Below are 21,218 nucleotides of genomic sequence, written 5' to 3' on the forward strand. Positions count from 1 at the left end.
AAGCACAAAAGAAGAAAACGAAAAACTGGACTTCAACAAAACAGAACATTTGTGTAGTTTGAAAGACACAATAAAGAAAACAAAAGTCTCAGACTGAGAGAAAATAATTACAATATGTGAATCTGACCAAAGAAATTAGTATGTACAATGTATACAAAAATCACATACAACTCAATATTAAGAAGACAAAAACTAATTTAAAAAAAATGGGCAAAGGATTTAAACCAAAGACAATACACGAAGATTCACTAAGCACATTATCTTATGCTCAGCACTCGACATCAGGAAAATATAATCAAAACCAGATGAGGTCCTCACATTTATGGTTGACTGATTCTTGACAAGAGAGTCAAGACAAGTCCCTGGGGAAAGAACGACGGAAGTCTTTTCAACAAATGGGGCTGGGACAACTGTGGGACAACCACACGAGAGAGAAGACATGAGACCCCGACCTCACACCGTACACAAAACTAACTCAAGATGGACAAAACCCTCAATGTAAGAGCCGAAACTATACAATTCTTCGAAAAGAGATAGTAAATCTTTGTGATCTTGGACCTGGTAATAGTTTCTTAAATGACACCAAAGCACAAGAAACAAACAAAAATAAATCAACTGGACTTCATCAAAATTAAAATCTTTTTGCTTCAAAGGAAACTGTAAAGGAAGTGTAAAGACAACCCACAGAATAGAAGAAAATATTTGCATATCGTATACAATATGGATATATGTGAGACAGCCGTACAACGGAATACTATTCGATCATAAGCAATGAAACTCTGACACAGGCTACAGTGTGGATGCATCTTGAAAACATTAGGTCATGAGAAAAAAGCCAGGCCCAAAGCTCACATACTGTATGATTCTGTTTACATGAAACATCAGAACAGGCAAATCCACGGCGACAGAAAGTAGACCAGGGCTACTCTGGGCTGGGCAGCATAGAGGGATCAGTGATGCAAAGGTTTTGTTCTGAGGTGATGAGAATGCTTTCAGCTGATTGTGGTCGTAGCTGCACAGCTCTGTGACTATATTAAAAACCACTCAACTGTACACTGGCTGAATTTTATCCCAAAAAACTGCTACAAAAAATAAAAAAACCACATGAATACCACTACACAGCCACTAGAAAAGCTAAAATTAAAGACTGACAAACTGCAAGTGCTGGTGAAGACTCGTGCCCTGATCGTAGGAACGTAAAGTGACACAACCGCCTTGGAAAACAGTGTGGGTAACGACCCAGGAGCATGAAGATATACAAGGTCACACACACGACTGTTCATGGAACTTTACTGGTAACAACCAAACATTGAAAACTACCCAAACGTCCATTAACAGGTGAATGGGTAAACAAACTGGTATATCCATGCACTAGAATACTATTCTGCTATAAAAGAAATGAAATTATTGACGGGGGGACGATGGATAAATCATGGATAAATCTCAACATGGATAAATCTCAAAAACATCACGTTAAACGAAAGAAGCCAGGCACAACCTAACACATGCCGGATGAGTGCGCTTACAGGAGACGCTGGAACAGGCAAAGCTGATCAATACTGACGGACCAGGTGATCGGCGAGTGTGCTGGCGGGGGCGGCGGGCAGGGGGGAAGCCGACAACAAAGGGACACAAAGGAACCCCTGGGGTGATGAAAATGCTCAGTGTTTTGACTGTGATGGTGGTAGCATGGGTATGTACCTTTGTCAAAGTTCAGTGAACTATATACTTAAAATGGAAATATTTCATCTCATGAAAATCATTTTTATAAAGTTGATTTTTAAAAAACCAACTAATCACCGAAGCCTGTAGGAAGCCTACAATTAAGAGCTGGGCAGAATTATGGATCTAATGAAAAGAGATGAGAAACGGGCAGCAAGGATGGAGAAGACCAGGAGAGAGGTTTCTTAAGGATGCCTCTTTTTAAAAAAAAACCCCTTTGATTTTACCAATTTCTGCCTCAAGCAGTGTTTACCAGCTCCCCCCGCTCGGGAGAAATGTCACCCATTTTCCACTGTTATAAGCAACAAAGTAGCCAAAAAGGGGTGGCTGGAAGCACCCGGATAGAAGACTCGGATGGGAAGACCTGGGATCATCCCATCATCACCGAGACGACGGTAAAGTTACAACCGGCAGCGTCATGAGGCTCAGTCAGCTCCCGAGAAGCCTCACTCCAGCCTGGTGGGGAAGCAGTGCCTTTCCCCCCACTGAACGACCGAGGAAACTGAGGCTCACACAAGACCATCTGCCCGAGTTTACAGAACCACCGGTCTCCTCTACTAGTCAGTAACCTGGAAAGGCTCGCCCCATCGGGCTGGAGGTGTGCCTGACCCCAGACTCCCGACCACCCGCCCCCATGGGGGAGGATGGAGCCTGGCGTGGACATACTCCCTGAACCCACTCGGTTGAACGTCGGTCCTTCCATGATACAAACGTAACGTGCGCCCACACGCAGAGGAAAATATTGAAGCCTCTACCTCGAAACCACGTTTATCAGGCACTCAATCAAAATCTACTGAATAAACAGAAAAAGCTCACCAGCTGCATTTCTGCTTTTCTTCAGAAATGTACAGTGATGACATCATCCCCCCATCTAGTGGTTAAGAAGAGAAGAGTTTCAAGAGATGCCCCTAAAAGCAGGACGAGCCTTCCGCCTCTGTTTTCTGGCTGCCACTCTCAGAGCCCTGGGCTCAGCCCAGCACGTGGGCCCTGCCCTGGGAAGCCCTGCCTGGGATCCGGGGCCGAGCGGTGGGACCTGCGGCACTGCCCGCCCTGCCTGCTCGGGACCCCGACGCCCGTCCCACCCTCAGGACCAGCCACCTCAAGCCCGGTCAGTAAGTCATTCAGCACAAGGGTCTTAGGGCCCAGCAGAAGGGCAGGGCGCTAAGGGGAGACGAAACACCGGGACTACGGGGATGGCAACTTTGAGGGGGCGCCAGGCTCCAAGCACACAGTCCTGACAGAGGGTTCAGGTCTCGTCCCCACCCCTACCAGCGGCGCAGGGGAGAAGGCGAGGGGTCACAGAAGTTCGGGGAGCAGCGCTGCGGGCAGAGCACCGACCGCCGACGGCGCACGCGGGGAGCAGCCGGCCCGGTGGGCGCCAGAGCCCATGGCCTGGATCCGCGCTCCAGGCTGCTTGCTGAAAAGCGATCAGAGGAGAGGCAGGATTTGACAAGGCCGTAAGGGGAGAAAAGAAGTTTAAGACCTGGATTCGAGGGAGGGGCACTGGAGGGGAAACGCTGGAGCAGAGCACGGAGCAGCGCCGGCGGCGCCCAGGAGCTAGCGAAGGGTCCAGGTGCGCGTCCCTGGGGCGCCTGCGCGACGCGCACTGCAGCAGCAGCTCGGCCCCCGGCCCGCCCCGCTGCGCCCGCCCGGCCAGGTCCCGGTCCTCTCCCAGGAGGGGGCACGTCACTATGCCCACCGCTGCTCACCGATCTTCAAATGAGAGCGTGTGCATGCCGGGGAGACATGAACGCCTTCTGAACAGGAACCAGACGGACGGGGAGAGCTTGCGGCTAGAAACTTTCCCAGCCCCAACCCCGCTAGGTTCCTCCTGAGGACTGCCTTGAGGCCTCGGTTCCCGAAGGCCCGCTGCTCTCCACGCGCAGCCCCGACTGCCCAGGCCACGCTGACCCCCGCGGCCCCTCCGCCAGGAGCCCCCGGACGCCCACCCCGGGGCCTTCGGATTTGCCGGTAAAAGGCCGATCACCTCCATCCTGAACCGTATCAGAGAACATGCTGGGGAAATAAAAACCCCTGGCACAAAGTAGGGACAATTTATGTGACTGGTGTGATGACCCGCCTTAATTTGTCAAATCCCAGTACACGTGCCTTGGTCTATCACAAATACTTCTGTCAACAGTGAAATAAGGCTTTAAAGCAAAGCATCCTGGCCAGGGCTGAAGTGCAGACCCCTGTCGAGTGGGGTGGGCACGACTGCCTTCTCCGCCTGCCAAGTGCTGCGTCAAATGCGGCGCAGACCAGGGGGCACCCAGGACAGCAGAGCACGTGTCTCGTGCTCAAGTGGCCTTTCCCCCGCATGTGTCAAACAGCAAAACCGCTTCGCAGTGCCATGTCATGAGCTGGCGGGAAAGGCGTCTTTGGGCTGGAATCGCAGGTATCCGTGGGAACTCACTGACTCGCTATACGTGGATGGCTGCAGAAACAAATGCGTGGCCCAGATACAGGTGCATCTCACCAACTCTGCCCCCAAGAAGGCGTGGGGCCAGCACCCCTTGGCAACGAGCATGCCTACCACCCAGACTTTGGACTCAAGTACTATTTTTCCACTAAAAGGAACCAGGGCTCCTTGGAGAAAAGGCTGCATGCAGGGCCGGGAGAGAGAAAGTACAAGCTGAGCCTGGACTGAATTGTGCCAGAAGAGAAAAGAAGTGTTCAGGGAAGGATGGAGAAATGATAAAATAATGACAATGACAAAAGTCAACTTGAACGGGCTACCACTGGCCAATGGAGGACAATTCAAACCTTAAAAGGAACAATGATAGTAATGGATTATAACCCACTGGATCAAGTACAGACACACACAGTGTGATGAGGGAGAGTTATTTACAGAGTGTGAAAGTCCCTCCGTCAAAAGCCACACTGACTAATTGCCAAGGGGGCATATTCACCCCAGTGGAGCGGCCTGGAAGGCACCACCATCACAGAGAGGAAACACCCAGCACCAGTCCCAGGTCATCCCTGCAAGACACAGAACGTGGATCATCTCACCAGGAAACACCGGACACTCCCCGACTCAGTCCCATTCGTAGCCTTCAACAGCATCAAAGGCAGGAAAGCCGAAGACAGGCCAAGGAAGGGCTCACGGGGAGAAAGACGGGGAGATGCAACAACCAGACACAACGTGGGCTTCTGGGGTGGAGTCGACGGCTGTCAGGTGTGTGACTGGAACAGCCGGTGAGATCAGCGTGGACGGCCGCGTTGTGGTTGTGCAAGGAAACATGCTTGTGTGTAGGAAGCACTAAAGGCAGGTGTGAGGGGCGGACTCTCAAACACGTAGGGATGTCGCCTGAGAACTGTGTCCCCAGTTATCTGTTTCTCTGTGACTGTTTAAAAAATGTAACTTCAACAACCTTCTCCAACTGAACTCAGAGGTGATGGTCAAGCTGACCTTCATGCCTTTCACCTTTATTTCTTCTCCCTTCAATATGGAAATGTGTGTCCAAAGGAAACATCAGAATTTTATCAACTGCAGTTACAGCTGTCTGCTCTTAGAAAGAACACACCCAGAAATAACCCAACAAAACGGGATTCTAGTGACACCTAGTGACCTTATGTATTTCATGAAAGTTCACATCCTCAGTGGAAAACACGAGCAATAGTCTGCACAGGCAGTTAACGAAAGAAGAACAGATACATGACACAAAAAATAAAGGTCAGCTTGGCTGTTACCTCCAAGTTCTGTCAAAGGAAGTTCAAGCTCACTAAAAATCAAGGCAATGCAAATGAAATCAACTTTATCATTTCACCTGCCAAGTAGGAAAGATTAAAAAGTCTGATAACTCACACTGCTAGAAAGAAAGGAACTTGGCACATTCTTTCCAGAATGTAACTTGACAGCATCTATCAAAAGCTTAACTATGTAAGCCGTCTGAACCCAAAAGTCCATTTTTGGAATTTAAACCTATGGAAAGACTTATACCTCTGCAAGAAAGTAATGTACACAAAGGTTCAATGTTGCTCTATTTCTGATTGGAAAGAAAAAGAAGAAAGAAATGGAAAACTTCATACTCATTAATAGGAGATAGGTTACATAAATTACTGGGTATCTATTACAAAAGACCAATATGTGTTTTAAAAATCAAGATACACCTCTACGTAAAAACATGGAAAAATGTTCTCTCTGATACTGTTAACTAAAAAAGCATATGTGCATTCCATGAAAAAAAAAAAACCTACTTATTTACTTGGATGTATATATATAAATGTGAGTGTATACACGCACGATTACACATTTTTTATATGCTCAGTAAAAAACAATCTGAAACTATATACTCCAAATTCTCAACGGTAGGTTTCCCCCAACTGAGGGGAGTGCTGGAAGATAAGGCATAAGGTAGATTAAGCAGGGATTTTTCACTTTAAAAATAGCACACATTTAAATATATTTAATTCAAAAGAAAGTTTGTTTTCAAGATAGCAGAAGGAAATCTAAAAATCAGTAATTAATTTTATATAATAGTTAAAATCTGATTGTGTTACAACAAACTAATAATAAACAAGAAAGAAATGAATTTGTATTAAAAATGTGATTAAATTCACTTTTAAAGAGACCTTAGGAGATTGCCTTCGGGTACAGTTACAGTTATTTTGTAGTTTCTACGAGCCCCTTGAGCTAAGCAGTGGCAGAGATGAGAAAGGGGGTAAAGAGGAAGGAAATTAGGGAACAGACCAGCAAAGGAACAGGATAGCAGGAGAAAAACTGTTGGTGAGAGGTCCCATGTCAGGACTGGCTGGAGGCCTCACTTCAGGACAGGAGTGCCCAGCTGTCAGGTTACATGTTCGCCCAAGCTTCTCCATTAACTTCAAGCTTTCAGTAAAGGTCTATTTTTCTGTACCCACGTATCCATACAACCTTTTACTTGTAGCTCTGATATCTCCTCTGTTCATCAGTTGTTGGGACAAATACTTCCTGAGCACCTACTATGTGTTAGGTGCTTAGTGGAAACACAACTACAGAAGACGACAAACACGGAGGTCGTGCGTACAGTTTACTTCATAATGGAAAGACCAAAATGCATGATTTGGTAGGTAGACAGACACACAAATGAACGAATAAGTTATACCAGCACAAAAGAGAGTAACAAAGGGGGCTCTACTATAGATGGGAGGACACAGAGAGCACTTCAGGGAAGGTGACCCTGAAATGGGACACATATGAAGGAGCTGAGGCCAAAACAGGGTGAAGCAGGAGGAGAAGGAAGCAGAGTCAAAATGGTTGAAATAAAAAGCAGGTAAAGGAGGACCAACATACATATAATTTAAGCCCTTGAAGAAGAAAAGCAAAGCAATGGAACAGAGTAATACTTAAATCATCCAAGAAAAATTTTCAGAAATAAAGACCTGAATCTCTTGAAAAGGCCAATCTAGAATTAGAATGATCAACTGGATCAATTAGAGACACAGTAAGAAAAGACCATTAAACTTTAAAAGAAAAAAAACAAATCCTTACAGCCCCCAAGCAGAAAGAATAATTTACAAGGAGAAAAAAATTAGACTGGCACCAGGTGCTTCAAAAAGAACATACTAAGTTCCACTGTATTTATTCCTAACAAACCAAATCTCCCACAAATAAATACACCATAAACTATAAGCCACACATTCTGGAAATACCAAAAAAACCCTCCAACTACCAGAAGACTTTGGAGGCTAGGGAAAAACAAAAACAAGCAAATTTTGAAAGGAAGCAAAACAAAAAATCTGGGGCTTTACCACAGTTTCTGGGGCTTTACCCTGAAGTAAAACATGACAGTTTCTATGGCAGTGGTAGTGATGGGCAGCTGCTGTCTTGGCCAAAGGAACTGGGGATAAAGAGCCCGGGCAGCTAAGGCCACCAGGAAATGATGCAAGGATCCAGGAAGCAAAAAACCAGAGAAGGGGCACCTCAGATTCTGAGCATGAAGTCCAAGTCCCTGGCTGACCCCTGATCTAGTGTCCATGGGGCAAACAAATACGCCTGCAGCTAAGGCTTGAACGGAACAAATCCACGCAATGCCCAGCACAGGCTGTAAAATGACAGTGCACAGGTTACAGCTAAACAATTCAACTGCTTTTGCTAAAACAAAGTCAATACCCTTTGGCGTAACAGAAGAGAAACCAGACTCTATATAACATTTACAATGCCCAAAATACAACCCAAAGTTGTTTTACGGAAGAGTCAGGAAAATGTGACACATTCTCAAGGAAAAAACAATCAACAGCCACCAACCTCAAGATGCTGAAACGACCAGACAAGGAATGGCTATAACTATCCTCCACCAGGGAATGGAAGATACGCTTTTAATGAAAGACAGAGAAAGCAAAGACAGGAAATCTCAGCTGAAAAACAAAACATATAAACACAAAAAAGAACCAAGTGGAAATGTCAGAACTGAAAAATATCTGAAATATATTTAATTAATGGACTTAATAACAGAATGGAATTGATGGAAAAAAGAGTCAATGAAATTGAAGAAAGATCAACTTGGAGAGAAAAAAGATGACTGAAAAACAATAAACAAAAACCAGGGCATTAGGGACAAGTGGGAAAATGTCAAAAACTTTATCACACAGGAGGGACTGGCAAACCATGGCCTGCAGGGCACCCGGCCCACCACAACGTTTTATAATAAAGTTTTACTGCAACACAGCCACACCCATTTGTTTGTTCTTCTCCAGGGTTCTTTCCACACCAGGGCCTGCAGGGAGCAGCTGAATAAAGACTATGCGGCCCACAAAGCCTAAAATATTTACTATCTGCCCCTTTACAGAAAAACTTGGCCAATTCCTGATATGCAGCTAGAGTAGTACCAGAAAAACAGGCAGGAAAGATATTTGAAGAAACAACGGCCCAAACTAATCATGTTTTTAGAAAAAAAATGTATAACCTCATACATTAAAAAACCTAGCAACATCTTAACAGAATAAGTTAAAAAGCACCACACTTAGACACTGAAACTTCTGAAAACCAAAGATAAGGAGAAAAACTTGAAAGATGCCAGAGATAAAGGACACATTACTTACAACGCAGAAATTATTTAAAAGACCACAGGCTTCTCATGAGCTACCAGAGGACAGAAGACTCTGGGAAAACACCTTTAAGCAGTTGGGGAAAAAAAAACCAAAAACAACTGTCACCCTGGAATTCTATATCCATTGAGAATACTATTCACTAAATGATGATGGAATAAGGACATTTTCAGATGGAGAAAACCATGGAAATCTACTGTCATCTGATTAAAAGAAATGCTAGACTGCCAGAACTGAAGGGAGAAATAAACAATTTAACATTAACATTTGGAGACTTCAATACCCCAATTAGTAACGGATAGAAACGGGACTTCCCTGGTGGCGCAGTGGTTAAGAATCCGCCTGCCAAGGCAGGGGACACGGGCCTGAGCCCTGGTCAGGGAAGATCACACAGGCGCGGAGCAACTAAGCCCGTGCGTCACAACTACTGAGCCTGCGCTCTAGAGCCCACGAGCCACAACTACTGAAGCCCACGCGCCTAGAGCCCATGCTCTGCAACAAGAGAAGCCACCACAATGAGAAGCCTGTGCACCGCAATGAAGAGTAGCCCCCGCTCGCTGCAACTAGAGAAAGGCCACGTGCAGCAACGAAGACCTAATGAAGCCAAAAATAAATAAATAAATAAATTTTAAAAAATAGAACTAAACAGATCAAGAAACAAACAAGAAACTTAGAGAAAGCCCGCGTGCAGCAACGAAGACCTAATGAAGCCAAAAATAAATAAATAAATAAATAAATATACTTTTTAAAAAAATAGCACTAAACAGATCAAGAAACAAACAAGAAACTTAGAAAACAGTATAAACCAACTAGATCTAACAGACATCTATATATGGAACATTCCATCCACAACAACAGAATGAATACACATTCTTATCAAGTACACATACAACATTCTCTGGGCCAGATCAAATGTTAGGGCATAAAAACAAGTCTCAACTACTTTAAAAAAAAGAACTGAAATAATATAAAATATGTTTTCTACCCATAACAGAATGAAATTAGATACCAAAAACAGAATGAACTTTGGAAGGCTCACAAATATGTAGAAATTAAACAAGAAGCTACAAAATAACGAATGGGTCAAAGAAGAAATCACAAGAAAAAATGGTAAATACTGTGAAATAATTGAAAACAAAAATATAATATACCAAATTTCAAGAGATGCAGCTAGAGCAGTGCTTCGAAGGAAATTTATAACTATAAACACATATTAAAAAAGACTAAAGATTTCAAATGAATAATCTAATGCTCTACCTAAAGAACTAAGAGCAAACTGAACCCAAAACAAGCAGAAAGAAAGAAATAATAATTATAGTGGAAATTAAAAACGTACAGAAAAACAATGGAGAAACATCAACAAACCAAAAGTTGGTTCTTTGACATGATCAGTGAAATTGACAAGCCTTTAGCTTAGACTGATCAAGACAAAAAGAAGTGATTACTAAAATCAAGAATCACTTTGGTTTTTTTTTTAAGGTCACTACTGACCTTATCAAAATAAAAAGGATTATTACAGAATACTACAAACGAGTACATGCCAACAAATTAGACAACCTAGATGAAGTGAACACATCCTAGAAAGACACAAACTACTCAAACTGACTCAAGAAATAGAAAATGTGAATAAACCTATAACAAGAGATTGAATTAGTAATCAATAACCTTCCCACAAAAACAAGCCCAGGCCCTGATGGCTTCACTGAAGTTCTACCAAATGCTTGAAGAATTAACATCAATTCTTACAAACTTCAAAAGACAGAAGAACACATCCCAACTCATTCTTTGATGCCAATACTGCCTGACACCAAAACCAGAAAAAGTCATCACAAGTACTGACCAATATCCCTTATGAATACAGATGCAAAAATAAAAGTACTAGCAAATTGATCCAGCAATTAAAAACAAATGTATACAACATAACCAAGCAGGATTTATCCAAGGAATGCAAGATTGGTTCACCATATAAAATCAATCAATCTAATACACCACATTAATGGAATGAATGAAAAAAACCCCACATGAATATTTCAATAATTGCAGAAAAAGAATTTGACAAAATCCAACATCCTTTAATGATAAACAAACAAACCGAAACAAACAAAAAAAAACTAAGAATAGAAGGAAACTTCCTCAACCTGACAAAGGGCATCTAAAAAAAAAAAAATCCAAAGTTAACATCTCACTTAATAAAGAAACACAGAAAGCTTTTCTCCGAAGACTGGGAGCAAGACAAGGATGGTTACTCTCACCACTTCTATCCAACATCGTGCTGGAGATTAGGGTCAGGGCAATTAGAAAAGAAAAGGAAATACACAGCATCCAGATTGGAAAGGAAGAAGTAAAGCTATCTCTATATACAGATTACACAACACTGTATACAGAAAATCCCAAGGAAATCACAAAAACATTTTGAGCTAATAAACAAGTTCAGAAAACTTGCAGAATACAAGATCAACATACAAAAGTCAGTTACATGTCTATATTTTAACAACTAAACAGTGAAACAATTCCATTTATAATAGCATCAAAAAGAAAAAAAAATGAATAAATTTAACCTAAGAGGTGTAAGGTTTGCACCCTGAAAACTACAAGGCATCACTGAAAGATATTAGACAGCCAAAAAAATGAAAACACATCCAATGGCCATGGATTGCAAGATTAAATACTGTTAAGATGGCAATACCTACCTAATTAAAGACTCAATGCAATCTTTATCAAATATTAGTTGCCCTTTGCTTCTCCCTGAAGTTGAAGCTAATCCTAAAATTCATACAGAAATGCAAGGGAATTGGAAGAGGCAACCAATCTTGAAAAATCAAAATTGGAGGAGTCACACTTCCCAACTTCAAAGCTTACGGTAACAGGAATCAAGACTGTGGTGCTGGCCTAAAGATACACACAGATCAATGAAACAGAATTGAGAATCCAGATATAAACCCATGTATCTATGGTCAATTAATTTTCAGCAAGGGTACCAAGACAATTGAATGGGGAAAGAACAGTCTATTCAACAAACAGTGCTGGGAAAACTGGACAACCACATGCAAAACAGTGAAGGTGAAGCCTTACCTCACACCATGTGCAAAAATTAACTCAAGTATAACTGCAGACCTAAATGTAAGGATAAAACTATAAAACTGAGAAGAAAGCATAGGTGTACATCTTTACATCCTGGGATTAGGCAATGATTTCTAGGCTGTGACATTTAAAACACAAGCAACAAAAGAAAAAAATAGACACAATGGACTTAAGAAAAATTTTAAAACTTCTGTGCTTCAAAGGATATCAACAAGAAAGTGAAAAAATAACCCACAGAAAGGGAGAAAATGTTTGTAAATATTGTATCTGATAAGGGTATTATATCCAGGATAAAGAGCTCTTACAACTCAACAAGAAAAATAACCCAATTTAAAAAAGATGGACGAAGTATTTGAATAGACATTTCTCCAGATATACAAAAAGCCAGTAAAACCACGAGAAGCGGCTCAACATCTCTGCTCATTAAGGAAATACAATTCAAAACTACAGTGAGATACCACTTCACATTCACGACAACGCCTGTAAACATGAAAGAGGGATAAAAACCCTCATACGTTACTGGTGGGAATGTAAAATGATGCATCCGATCCAAAAAGTAGTCTGGCAGCTCCTCAAAAAGCTAAACAAGCAGTGTCCATGCGACTCATCAATTTCATTCCTAGGTGCATATATACCCAAGAAGATTGAAAGTATATATTCACACAAAAACGTGTACACAAATGTTCATAGCAGCATTGCTCTCAATAGCTAAAAAGTGCAAATAACCCAAAGGTCCACCTGCTGAAGATAAGCAAAACATGGTCCATCCTTATAATGCAGCCACTCAAAGGAATAAAGTACTGACACAGGCTACAATACGAATGAACCTCTAAAACATATGCCAAGTGAAAGAAGCTGAACATAAAAAGCCACATATCGTACGATTACACTTACATGAAATGTCCAGAACAAGCAAATTCAGAGAGACAAAGCGCAGATTAGTGGTTGCCAGGGGGTGGGGCTCAGGGGACAGTGGGGAGTGACTGCTAATGGCTATGGAGCTTATTTTGGAGTGACACAAATGTTCCTGAACTAGGCAGTGGTAACTGCTACAAATCTTTGTGAACAGAATATATTAAAAACCACTGAACTATACACTCAAAGGGTGAGTTTTATGGTATGTGGACTTTATCTTAATTAAAAAAAAGAAGAAATACCAAACATAATTCACACTGAAAGGAAATAAGACCAGAGGACACTCAGATCCTCAGAAATGAAGAGCAAGCATAAATACACAGATAAATACGAGAGAATTTTTTCTCTTAGTTTACTTAAAATACAGACAACTGCTGAAAGCACAGTGACAACACTGTCCTGTGAGCTTGTAATGCATATAGATGTGATACATATGACACAAAGGATGGCAGGGCAGAATTACCAGGTTTCTATATTTTATATGAAGTGGTACAATATTAAATCTAAGTAGACTCAGAAGTTAAGGATCCATTTTGTAATCCCTAAAGCAATCACTAAAAATAAAAAAGAGAATGGAAAGAGTTTTAGTTCAAAAACTAACAGATCAAATAATCCAAAGTAGGGAAGGAAAAGGGAAGAAAGGAACAAATATATTTCCCGCCTTTGCTCGAAAGGCCAAGAAGCCGTGATACTCCCTGGCCGCGAGCCCACCAGCACCACATCTTAGTCTCTGATACTATTCCCCACTCAAAGGAATCACGGTCTTTGCAGAAATGGCTGGCGCCAAGGCTGGGGTAGAGCAGGTACAAGGTGTCAGATGGGACACGTCACAGTGACACAAGAATCAGCTGAAGGGGCTCCCTCTACCCAAATCTGAACCATCTGAGCACCAAACAGACAGGAATGAACTACAAGCCACTGAAGACTACAGGAACCCGGCAGTTGACACTAATCGGTTAACCAATCAGCGTGGGAGAAGAGCACGCTCTTTACTATGGTACACAGCTGGGCACAGCCGGGGGAAACAGGAGGAAGTGCTGAACTTGGAAAAGAGTCATCTTGTAAGATTCAGAGTTAAGGTTGGTTCAGGCAAGAGTCATCACCGACGCTACACCTGGGGGGTAGGGGGAGCAGAATGTCTGCATGATCTTAAATTGCCTTCCCACAGGTAGCTTATCAGTCTCAAGGGAAACAACAGCCAGTACACAGTGGAAAAAGCAGCAAACACCTTGCCAGGTGACCAAAATTAAGATGCGGATGAACACTGCAGGTCTCTGGGTAGGCACACCTCACTCATGGAGCCTTCTGGGTGGGAAACCATAACCTGGGTCTAAACACGGGGCACAGGTCACATCCAAAATGAAGAACATCTCATTTTAAACAAAAGGGTGAGGCTGGAGTTTTCAAAACTGCCCAGGCCACAGAAGATAAAGAAACGGAATCAATGGCCATGCCTTACTGTTAAAGTTTTTTAAATTAATAGCCTTTATTCTTCTGGAGCAGCTTCACACATCAACAGCCAAAGTCTATGCCTTCCTTATATTTTACATCACTGCTTTCATGTAAACTCACTCTAGTTTTCTAGAAAAGCAGCAGTATGCCTCCTTTACATCTGGATTTCAGGGAACTCGATTTATATCATCTGAAACCCCACTACCTCTGACCTCAACCTCCTCCTAAGCTTCCTCTTGACCACTCCTGTATGGGCTCAATTGTGTCCCTCAAGTTCACATGAAGTCCTAACCCCCCAGTACCATAGGACGTGACTGTAGTTGGAAATGGGGCCTTTAAAGAGACAGTGAAGGTTAAATGAGTCACTGGGGTGGGCCCTAACCCAGTGGGACTCGTGTCCTTATAAGAAGAGATGAGGGCAAAGAAACACGCAAACCAGGTGAAGACACAAATAAGATGGCCATCAGCAAGCCAAGGGGAGGCCTCATAAGAAACCAACCCTGTGGACACCTTCATCTTGGACTCCTAGCCTCCAGAACGGTGAGAAATAAATTTCTGCTGTTTAAGTCTGCAGTCTGTGGTATTCTGTTACAGCTGCCCTAGCAGACTAACACAATCTGCTTCCTTATTTTTTCCTGAATACACCACACATACCCCGTTCTCAGGGCCTCTGGGCAGGCTAGGAGTTATACCACACCCATCTTGCGACTCAGGAAACTGAGGATGTTAAAAGACCCTAGTAAGAGGCAGAGAAAAGATGGCAATCAAACTTTATCTGGTTCTGTGATTCATGCAAAATACCTCCACACTCTACCAATACTAGATAACTTAAGGGTAAAAAAACAAAAGAAACGACTTACTTTTCAACCCAGAGCACTGAGACGAGCTTCACCCCTCTCTTCTGCGCTTTGGCCCAGGTGCTCTGGTACCCGTCTTTGAACACAACGTGAGTTACTTGTTTGTTGAAAGTTTTTGAAACCTGCAGACAAAATGCAGAAAACGAAAGTTAAAGTACTGTTATACTATTTGCACAGTTTCTTAAGTACAAGCCAGTGTCACTCCTGTGACACTGCATTTGCAAAAAAATAAGCAACAAAATAATTAGCAAAGAGTATCAAAGTATAAAAAGGATAATACATTCCTACCACTTGAGTTTATTCCAGGACTGCAAAGTTGGTTAACAACAAAAAGTCAATCATTATTATTTACTACATTAACAAAGTAAAAGAGAAAAATCACAACCACCTCAATATATGCCAAAAACGCATTAAAGTTAAAAAGTTTATTCATGAGGAAAATTCATAGTAAATTAGGATCTGAAAGTTGGTACAAAACTGCATGATGGAAAATGCTAAAAGCTTTCCATTGAGAAGAGGATCCAGATGAGGATGCCTGGTATCTCCATTCTATTCAACTGGCCCCAGCCAGTGCAGGATGGTAAGAAAAGGAAATAAAAAGTGTTAGGATTAGAAAGAACAAAAATAAAACAGTCCTTTGCACGTAAGGTTCAATTGTGCACACTGTTAACACCCCCAAAACGCCACAGAATTCATAAATGAGTTTGTGAGAAACTCACTGAGAAAACTTACCGTTTTCTGGACACAAGGTGATTATGAAAAAATGAACTATTTCTATATAACAGTGGCAGTTAGAAAAAAGAATTCAAAAGATACCATTTATGACAGCATCAAAAACAACCGGAGAAAATTATAAAGCATTACTGAAAAAAAAGAAACCCAAATCAACAAAGGCATACATCATGTTCATGGGTTAGAAGATTCCATTTTATAAAAATGTCAGTTCTCTCCGTACTAGTCTGTTGTTATCAATCCAATACCAATCAAAATCCCAAAAAAGCTTTATGTTGTAAACGGATAAACTGACTCTAAAATGTATTTGGAAAGGCAAAAGTCTAAGAATAGCCAGGACACCTTGAAGAACAAGGGGAAGACTTATGAAGAGTTATGATAAAGAGTAATTAAGACAGGGTGGTTTGTCGTGAGAACAGACTATATGGACACAGAAACATGGTTACCTGACTGATGACAAAGGTGTTACTGTGTAGCCTGGCTAAAAGACAGTCTTTTCAATCAGGAGTGTTGAGATGAATGACCACCCACATGGTCAAAATGAAAATGGGAAAAAATGAAACTACTTCACACCATACGCAAAAATTTAAATCTAAATGTGAAAGGCAAAATGATAAAGCTTCTGGAAAATAACAGAGGAGAAAAATCCTCATAACCTCGGTGGAGAAACAAATTTTTTAAAACAAGATACACACACAAAAGCTCACCATAGAGAATAAACTACTTTACAATTATCATCAAAAGACACCGTTAAGAAGGTGAAAAGGCAAGCCACAGAGTGACAGAAAATATTGCAATTCACACGGCTGACAAAAGGGTCAACGGAGAAATACAGAGAATGCTTACAAATCAAGAAGAAAAAGAAAAACCCAATGGAAATATGAGCTGGAGACTTGAACAGGGTTTTCAAAGTAAATATGTGAAGATGTGCAGGAAAATGCAAATTTAAACCAGCATGCTATGCCCAGAAATGCACCGGGATGACTGAAGGTAAAGACAGACCTAACCAAGCAGATACAGCAGCGGAGCTTTTATATGCTGGCAGAATGATAAACTGATTCAACCACTGCAGAAAAATGCTAGGAAATCACTGATAGTTTTCTCAGATGTGACAACAGTCTTCCATCACACAGAAGTGTCCTTGCTCTTAAAGATGCAGACGAAATGTACTTAGGGGCAAATTATGCTACCTGCAACCTACTTCCAAATAGCTGAGGAAAAAATACACATATAAATATACTGTTTAGAAAGACAAGAGTCAAAGCAAGTATGTAAAGATGTTAATTGCTGGATCTATGTTCACTGCACTATTCTTTCAATTTTTCTATTTGAAAATTTTCTAAATAAAGGCGAAAAAAAAAAGATTCAAGAGATCTAAGACCTTAATACTACGCTCAAAAGCCATTTTGCCAATTCCTGTGTTCCACGGCTTTTTTTCTCAGCCACAATAACACATGTAGCCCAAGTCTGCAGTCGGTATCATCAGGTGGAAACTCTCCCGGATTCCTACCTTCCAGTGTCAGAAAAAAGGTGTCTTCTCAGGTTCACAAGCAAGCCCCGCCCTGCATTCTGGCTGTCCTCCACCCTAATCTGCTCTTGGCCTTTACATCCAGTCTCGTCAGGGCAGGGACCAGGGTGAGTCAAAGGCAATTCGGGAGCACACACGCTCTGCCTGACGGTGAACGCCGCCTTGCAGTTTCCCTGATGTCCTTGCTTCACCCTAATCCCTGCCCTGCTACCATATTAATCTCCCCCTTCGCCAGCCTATCGGCCACCCTCCCCCAAATCCCAACGTCCACACACACACACACACAAATAAACTCTGTTCACAGCTGAACTCACTCAGAGAGCGTCTGCCTTCACCATCTCCATTCCTCGGGTCTCCATGATTCCCGGGCTAATTTCCACCCGCTTCACCCAGTTCCCTGAAAACTGCGATACGCCCAACACTGACCTTAACAGTTCTCAAGCCTGAATACTTCCCAATCTTAACTTTTCTTAAGATTCTATAGTGTTTTAAAATTCCATCTTTGAAGCCCGTCCCTCCTCCAACTTCCAGGCTTGTCTTCTGGATTCTCCTGGCATCCTTCTCCGCCTGGTTCCACGGCTCCCACCGCCAGCCCTTGAAATACTAAACAGGCTCCATCTGCAGCACTTTTCATGCTAACCACCTGGGTCGTCACCACACCAGTGGCTTCACCTGACCCTTAAGGCCTTGACGCCTAAACCACTATCTCTAGCCCTGAAAATCTCAAGCTCCGGATCTGTACATCCAAATGTCTATCAGATACTTCCAGTATACCCCAAATCCACAACGTTTCCGTTAAAGAGCAGTTCCTTTTCCTGTATCCCGCACTTTCACCAACAGCATCAGGCAGCCAATGGCAGGACCAATATTTTTATCCTCAAGCTCTCCTCTCCCATCACGTACAAGCCCAACTGTTCTCAATTCTTCATACCATGGCTTTCTTCCTCCTCCTGCCATTTGCCCACTGTCTTCTTTGTCCTTCATGTTCTAAGTCAAAACTCTCAAAATAAGAAAATGCAAGTAGATCTCCGTATGTTTCAGAGGGCTGTCAGATGCGGCACTAGTAAAATGAATTTCCTACCTTTGCCCCCATGTCCGCAAGTTGATTTGTAAATGTCTTTGAATAATTTTCTGTTCCACTGGCTGACCACACCTCTACATACGCCACAACATCTGAAAATAAACAGATACTAGTGTGAAATATATCTGATATTCCAGCATACCTCGCCCAAGGATTTCGATATTTTTCTCTTGTTCTATTTACATTCAAATGTAAGTTTTACATTTCTTCTGTTAAAAGCCTATTCAAAATAATATTAGTGCTATTAGAGTTTTTAAAATTTCAAGGGGAAAACAACTTTACCCATACACACGTCACCGTTTACATTCTCAACTGGATGGTCTTCCCAAAATTCCTAAAACCAAAGCCTAACTTCTTCTAGTGCAAGAGCCTGTTTTCTGTAAAGAACCAGAGAGCAAACACCTGAGGCTCTGAGGGCCGTATAGCCACTCAACTTCATGGCTGTCGCACAAAAGCAGCCAAAGACAACACATTAATGGGCAAGCATAGCTGTGTTCCAACAAAACTTTATGAACAAGGCAGTCTGGGTTTGATATAATTTTCATCTGTCCTCCCGTCTTCTGCTCCCCCGCCCCCAGCCATGTAAAAAAGGCAAAAAGCCGCCTTCACTCGCAAGCCCCACATAAAACAAGCAGCAGGCAGGATCCAAGGGGCAGGGAGCGTAGTTGACTCGCGCCGCTCCGACCCTGACGCTCTCCAGGTGTGCCTGGAGGCGGTGATCGCTCACTCAGCGGCCGAGACGCCAACACTGACAAATGCACGCGAGGGGCGCTACCCTTTCTCCCCCCGATATCACTACTGCTCTCCCCCCAAACCCACCTGGCCAAAGACGCCAGAACCCAGAAAACGGTGAAAATCAAATCCACCCACGTCTCCCACCCCGCCGCGCGTCCGCACCGCCGGCCCCACCGGACCGAACCCACGTGGGGCGACTCCGGCACTAGGCTCGGAGACACACCCCACCCCACACGGGTGGTCCCGGCGCCGAGGCCGGGGACAGCCCCCAGCCCCCGGGCCGACTTCCGGGAGGGCCGGGTTGCGGGCCCCGCGCGTCCCGCGAGCCCGGTCCCAGCGCCTCCCCACCCCGGTACCCGTCCTTAAGCCGGCTCGACCCCCACCCGCTCACCTTTCAGGACGGGGCCCCCGAGGGTTTCGGGGGCCGCCATGAGGGGCGGCGGGGAGCTTGCCGCTGCTGAGCCGCGAGCCTGACGGAGCGGCGGCACTGAGCATGCGCAGCGCGGGCGCGCGCCGCTCAGCTCCTGCTGCGCGGAAATCCGTTGCTCCGCGTTTTCTAAACCGCCGATGGAAGGCCGCGGTGGGGGAAATAAGGCCCACCCTCGCGAGAAGTGGAGACAGGCTCTTCTCGCCCAGACTCACATCCCCCGCAGGTCTACACTGCGGGTCAGGTCACGCGCGGGGACCCCGGGCCTCCGATATCCGCACGGGGCCCCGGATCTTCGATTCCCGCCGCGGGAGGGGGGGGGGTCCCTGTTGCCTGGCCGCCTCCTCGAGCTCTGCGGCCCGCAAATCCCGGAGCGGATAAATCCTGGCGGGAGTGGGCGAGCCCGACTCTCAGGAGCAGCCCAGCCGCCTGCCGCTCTGCCTCCGGGTTTCAAACCTCCCGCCCGCTCCCCTGCAAGCCCCGCCCCCCCGAGGGCTGCGCGCATGCGCCCCGCGGGGAGACTGTCCCAGCCCCCAGCTTCCTGGCGGTGACGTTTAGGAAGGGGAAGATCTTGCCCACCTGTTGATAAGTTCTCTGTTTAATCTGCCTGAAACACCGAACTAGTTAAAGGACTCATGCCGTACGTAGTGTAAAAAGTTTCATTTTCAATGACCTGAGTACCATCTTTGTGTTCTATCATGTAGGATATAATCTATTCCCAAGCTTAAAGAAAATAGTAATCTTAAAGGGATTCCCTTATAACCAAATGGTTAGAAGAACGGGCTTCATTCTGAAATCAGACTGGACTTGGAGTTTGGAGGCTAATATCAGCCACTAACTAGCTATGAGATGTTGATGAGTTACTAACACTCTCCAAGCTTCATTTTCTCATAAAAAAGCAGTAATAATAGTAGAGATAACTAATGTTTAGCGAGCACTTATCATGTAAGTGATGTATGATCCAAGTTTAGACGTATTATCAAAGTTAATCCTCCCTATGAGGTGAGTGTTATTATATAGCACTTATATGTATTTCCTCCTGGCTTCTCACTAAAACTGTTATTTTTATAGGCATTTATTATTGTAACCTGGAGACTAACAGTGGACTCCTCCTTTGCCCACCCCCCTTTACAATTAAAAAAGCTTTCTCTTTATACTTTGTGTCATTTGATGCTTACAATGGGCCCTGTTAGGTAGAAAGTAAGCAATATTATACAATTTATACCATAAGTAATCAGGTTCAAGAGAGGTTACCTGACTAGTCCAAGGCAACAAACAGCTAGTAACAGATGATGTTGGTTGGAACTGGAAACTATACAAGTTTAGTTCTTTCTACTACATCCAGTGGCAGGGTATGTGTACAAGAATATCGACTGCTCATCTTTCACTCTTTCATTCATTCATTCATCCCTAGTTGTTATACCAGCTGTTAACAGGATCCAACGAGCCCACTGTGGTTCTAAAGAATCGCCTTGAGTATATACAGCTGCCAAACCCCACTTCCCGGACTCAAATCTCTGGTCAATAACTATACCACTATCACAAATTGTTGACCTAATAAACTCTACTCTGAGGAAATGGGGGACACAGTCTACTTGGGAGTGTGAACTCAGCTCAAGAAGGAATAACAAATAACAAAAAGTGTTAAAATATGGGTAAATC

The 21,218-nt window shown here is 43.5% G+C and overlaps 1 protein-coding gene across 3 annotated transcripts in view; it reads right to left on the reverse strand.

Annotated features, from left to right (window-relative positions):
• MCPH1 (microcephalin 1) overlaps window positions 1-19,664 on the reverse strand; it is a 75,733-nt gene extending 56,069 nt beyond the window's left edge. For 2 of the 3 annotated variants that reach the window (XM_070044624.1, XM_060291563.1), the window contains exons 1-3: window positions 19,521-19,664; window positions 18,395-18,486; window positions 15,057-15,175 (exon numbers count right to left, since the gene is read on the reverse strand). In XM_070044624.1, the coding sequence (XP_069900725.1) occupies window positions 15,057-15,175; window positions 18,395-18,486; window positions 19,521-19,560 (251 nt within the window). In that variant the 5' untranslated portion in view covers window positions 19,561-19,664. The remainder of the gene's footprint in view (window positions 1-15,056; window positions 15,176-18,394; window positions 18,487-19,520) is intronic. The other variant, XM_070044625.1, reaches the window with a different exon arrangement.
• Window positions 19,665-21,218: the final 1,554 nt, after the last annotated feature.

This window comes from Globicephala melas, chromosome 21, assembly GCF_963455315.2.
Source record: "Globicephala melas chromosome 21, mGloMel1.2, whole genome shotgun sequence".
NCBI classification, from domain to species: Eukaryota; Metazoa; Chordata; class Mammalia; order Artiodactyla; family Delphinidae; genus Globicephala; species Globicephala melas.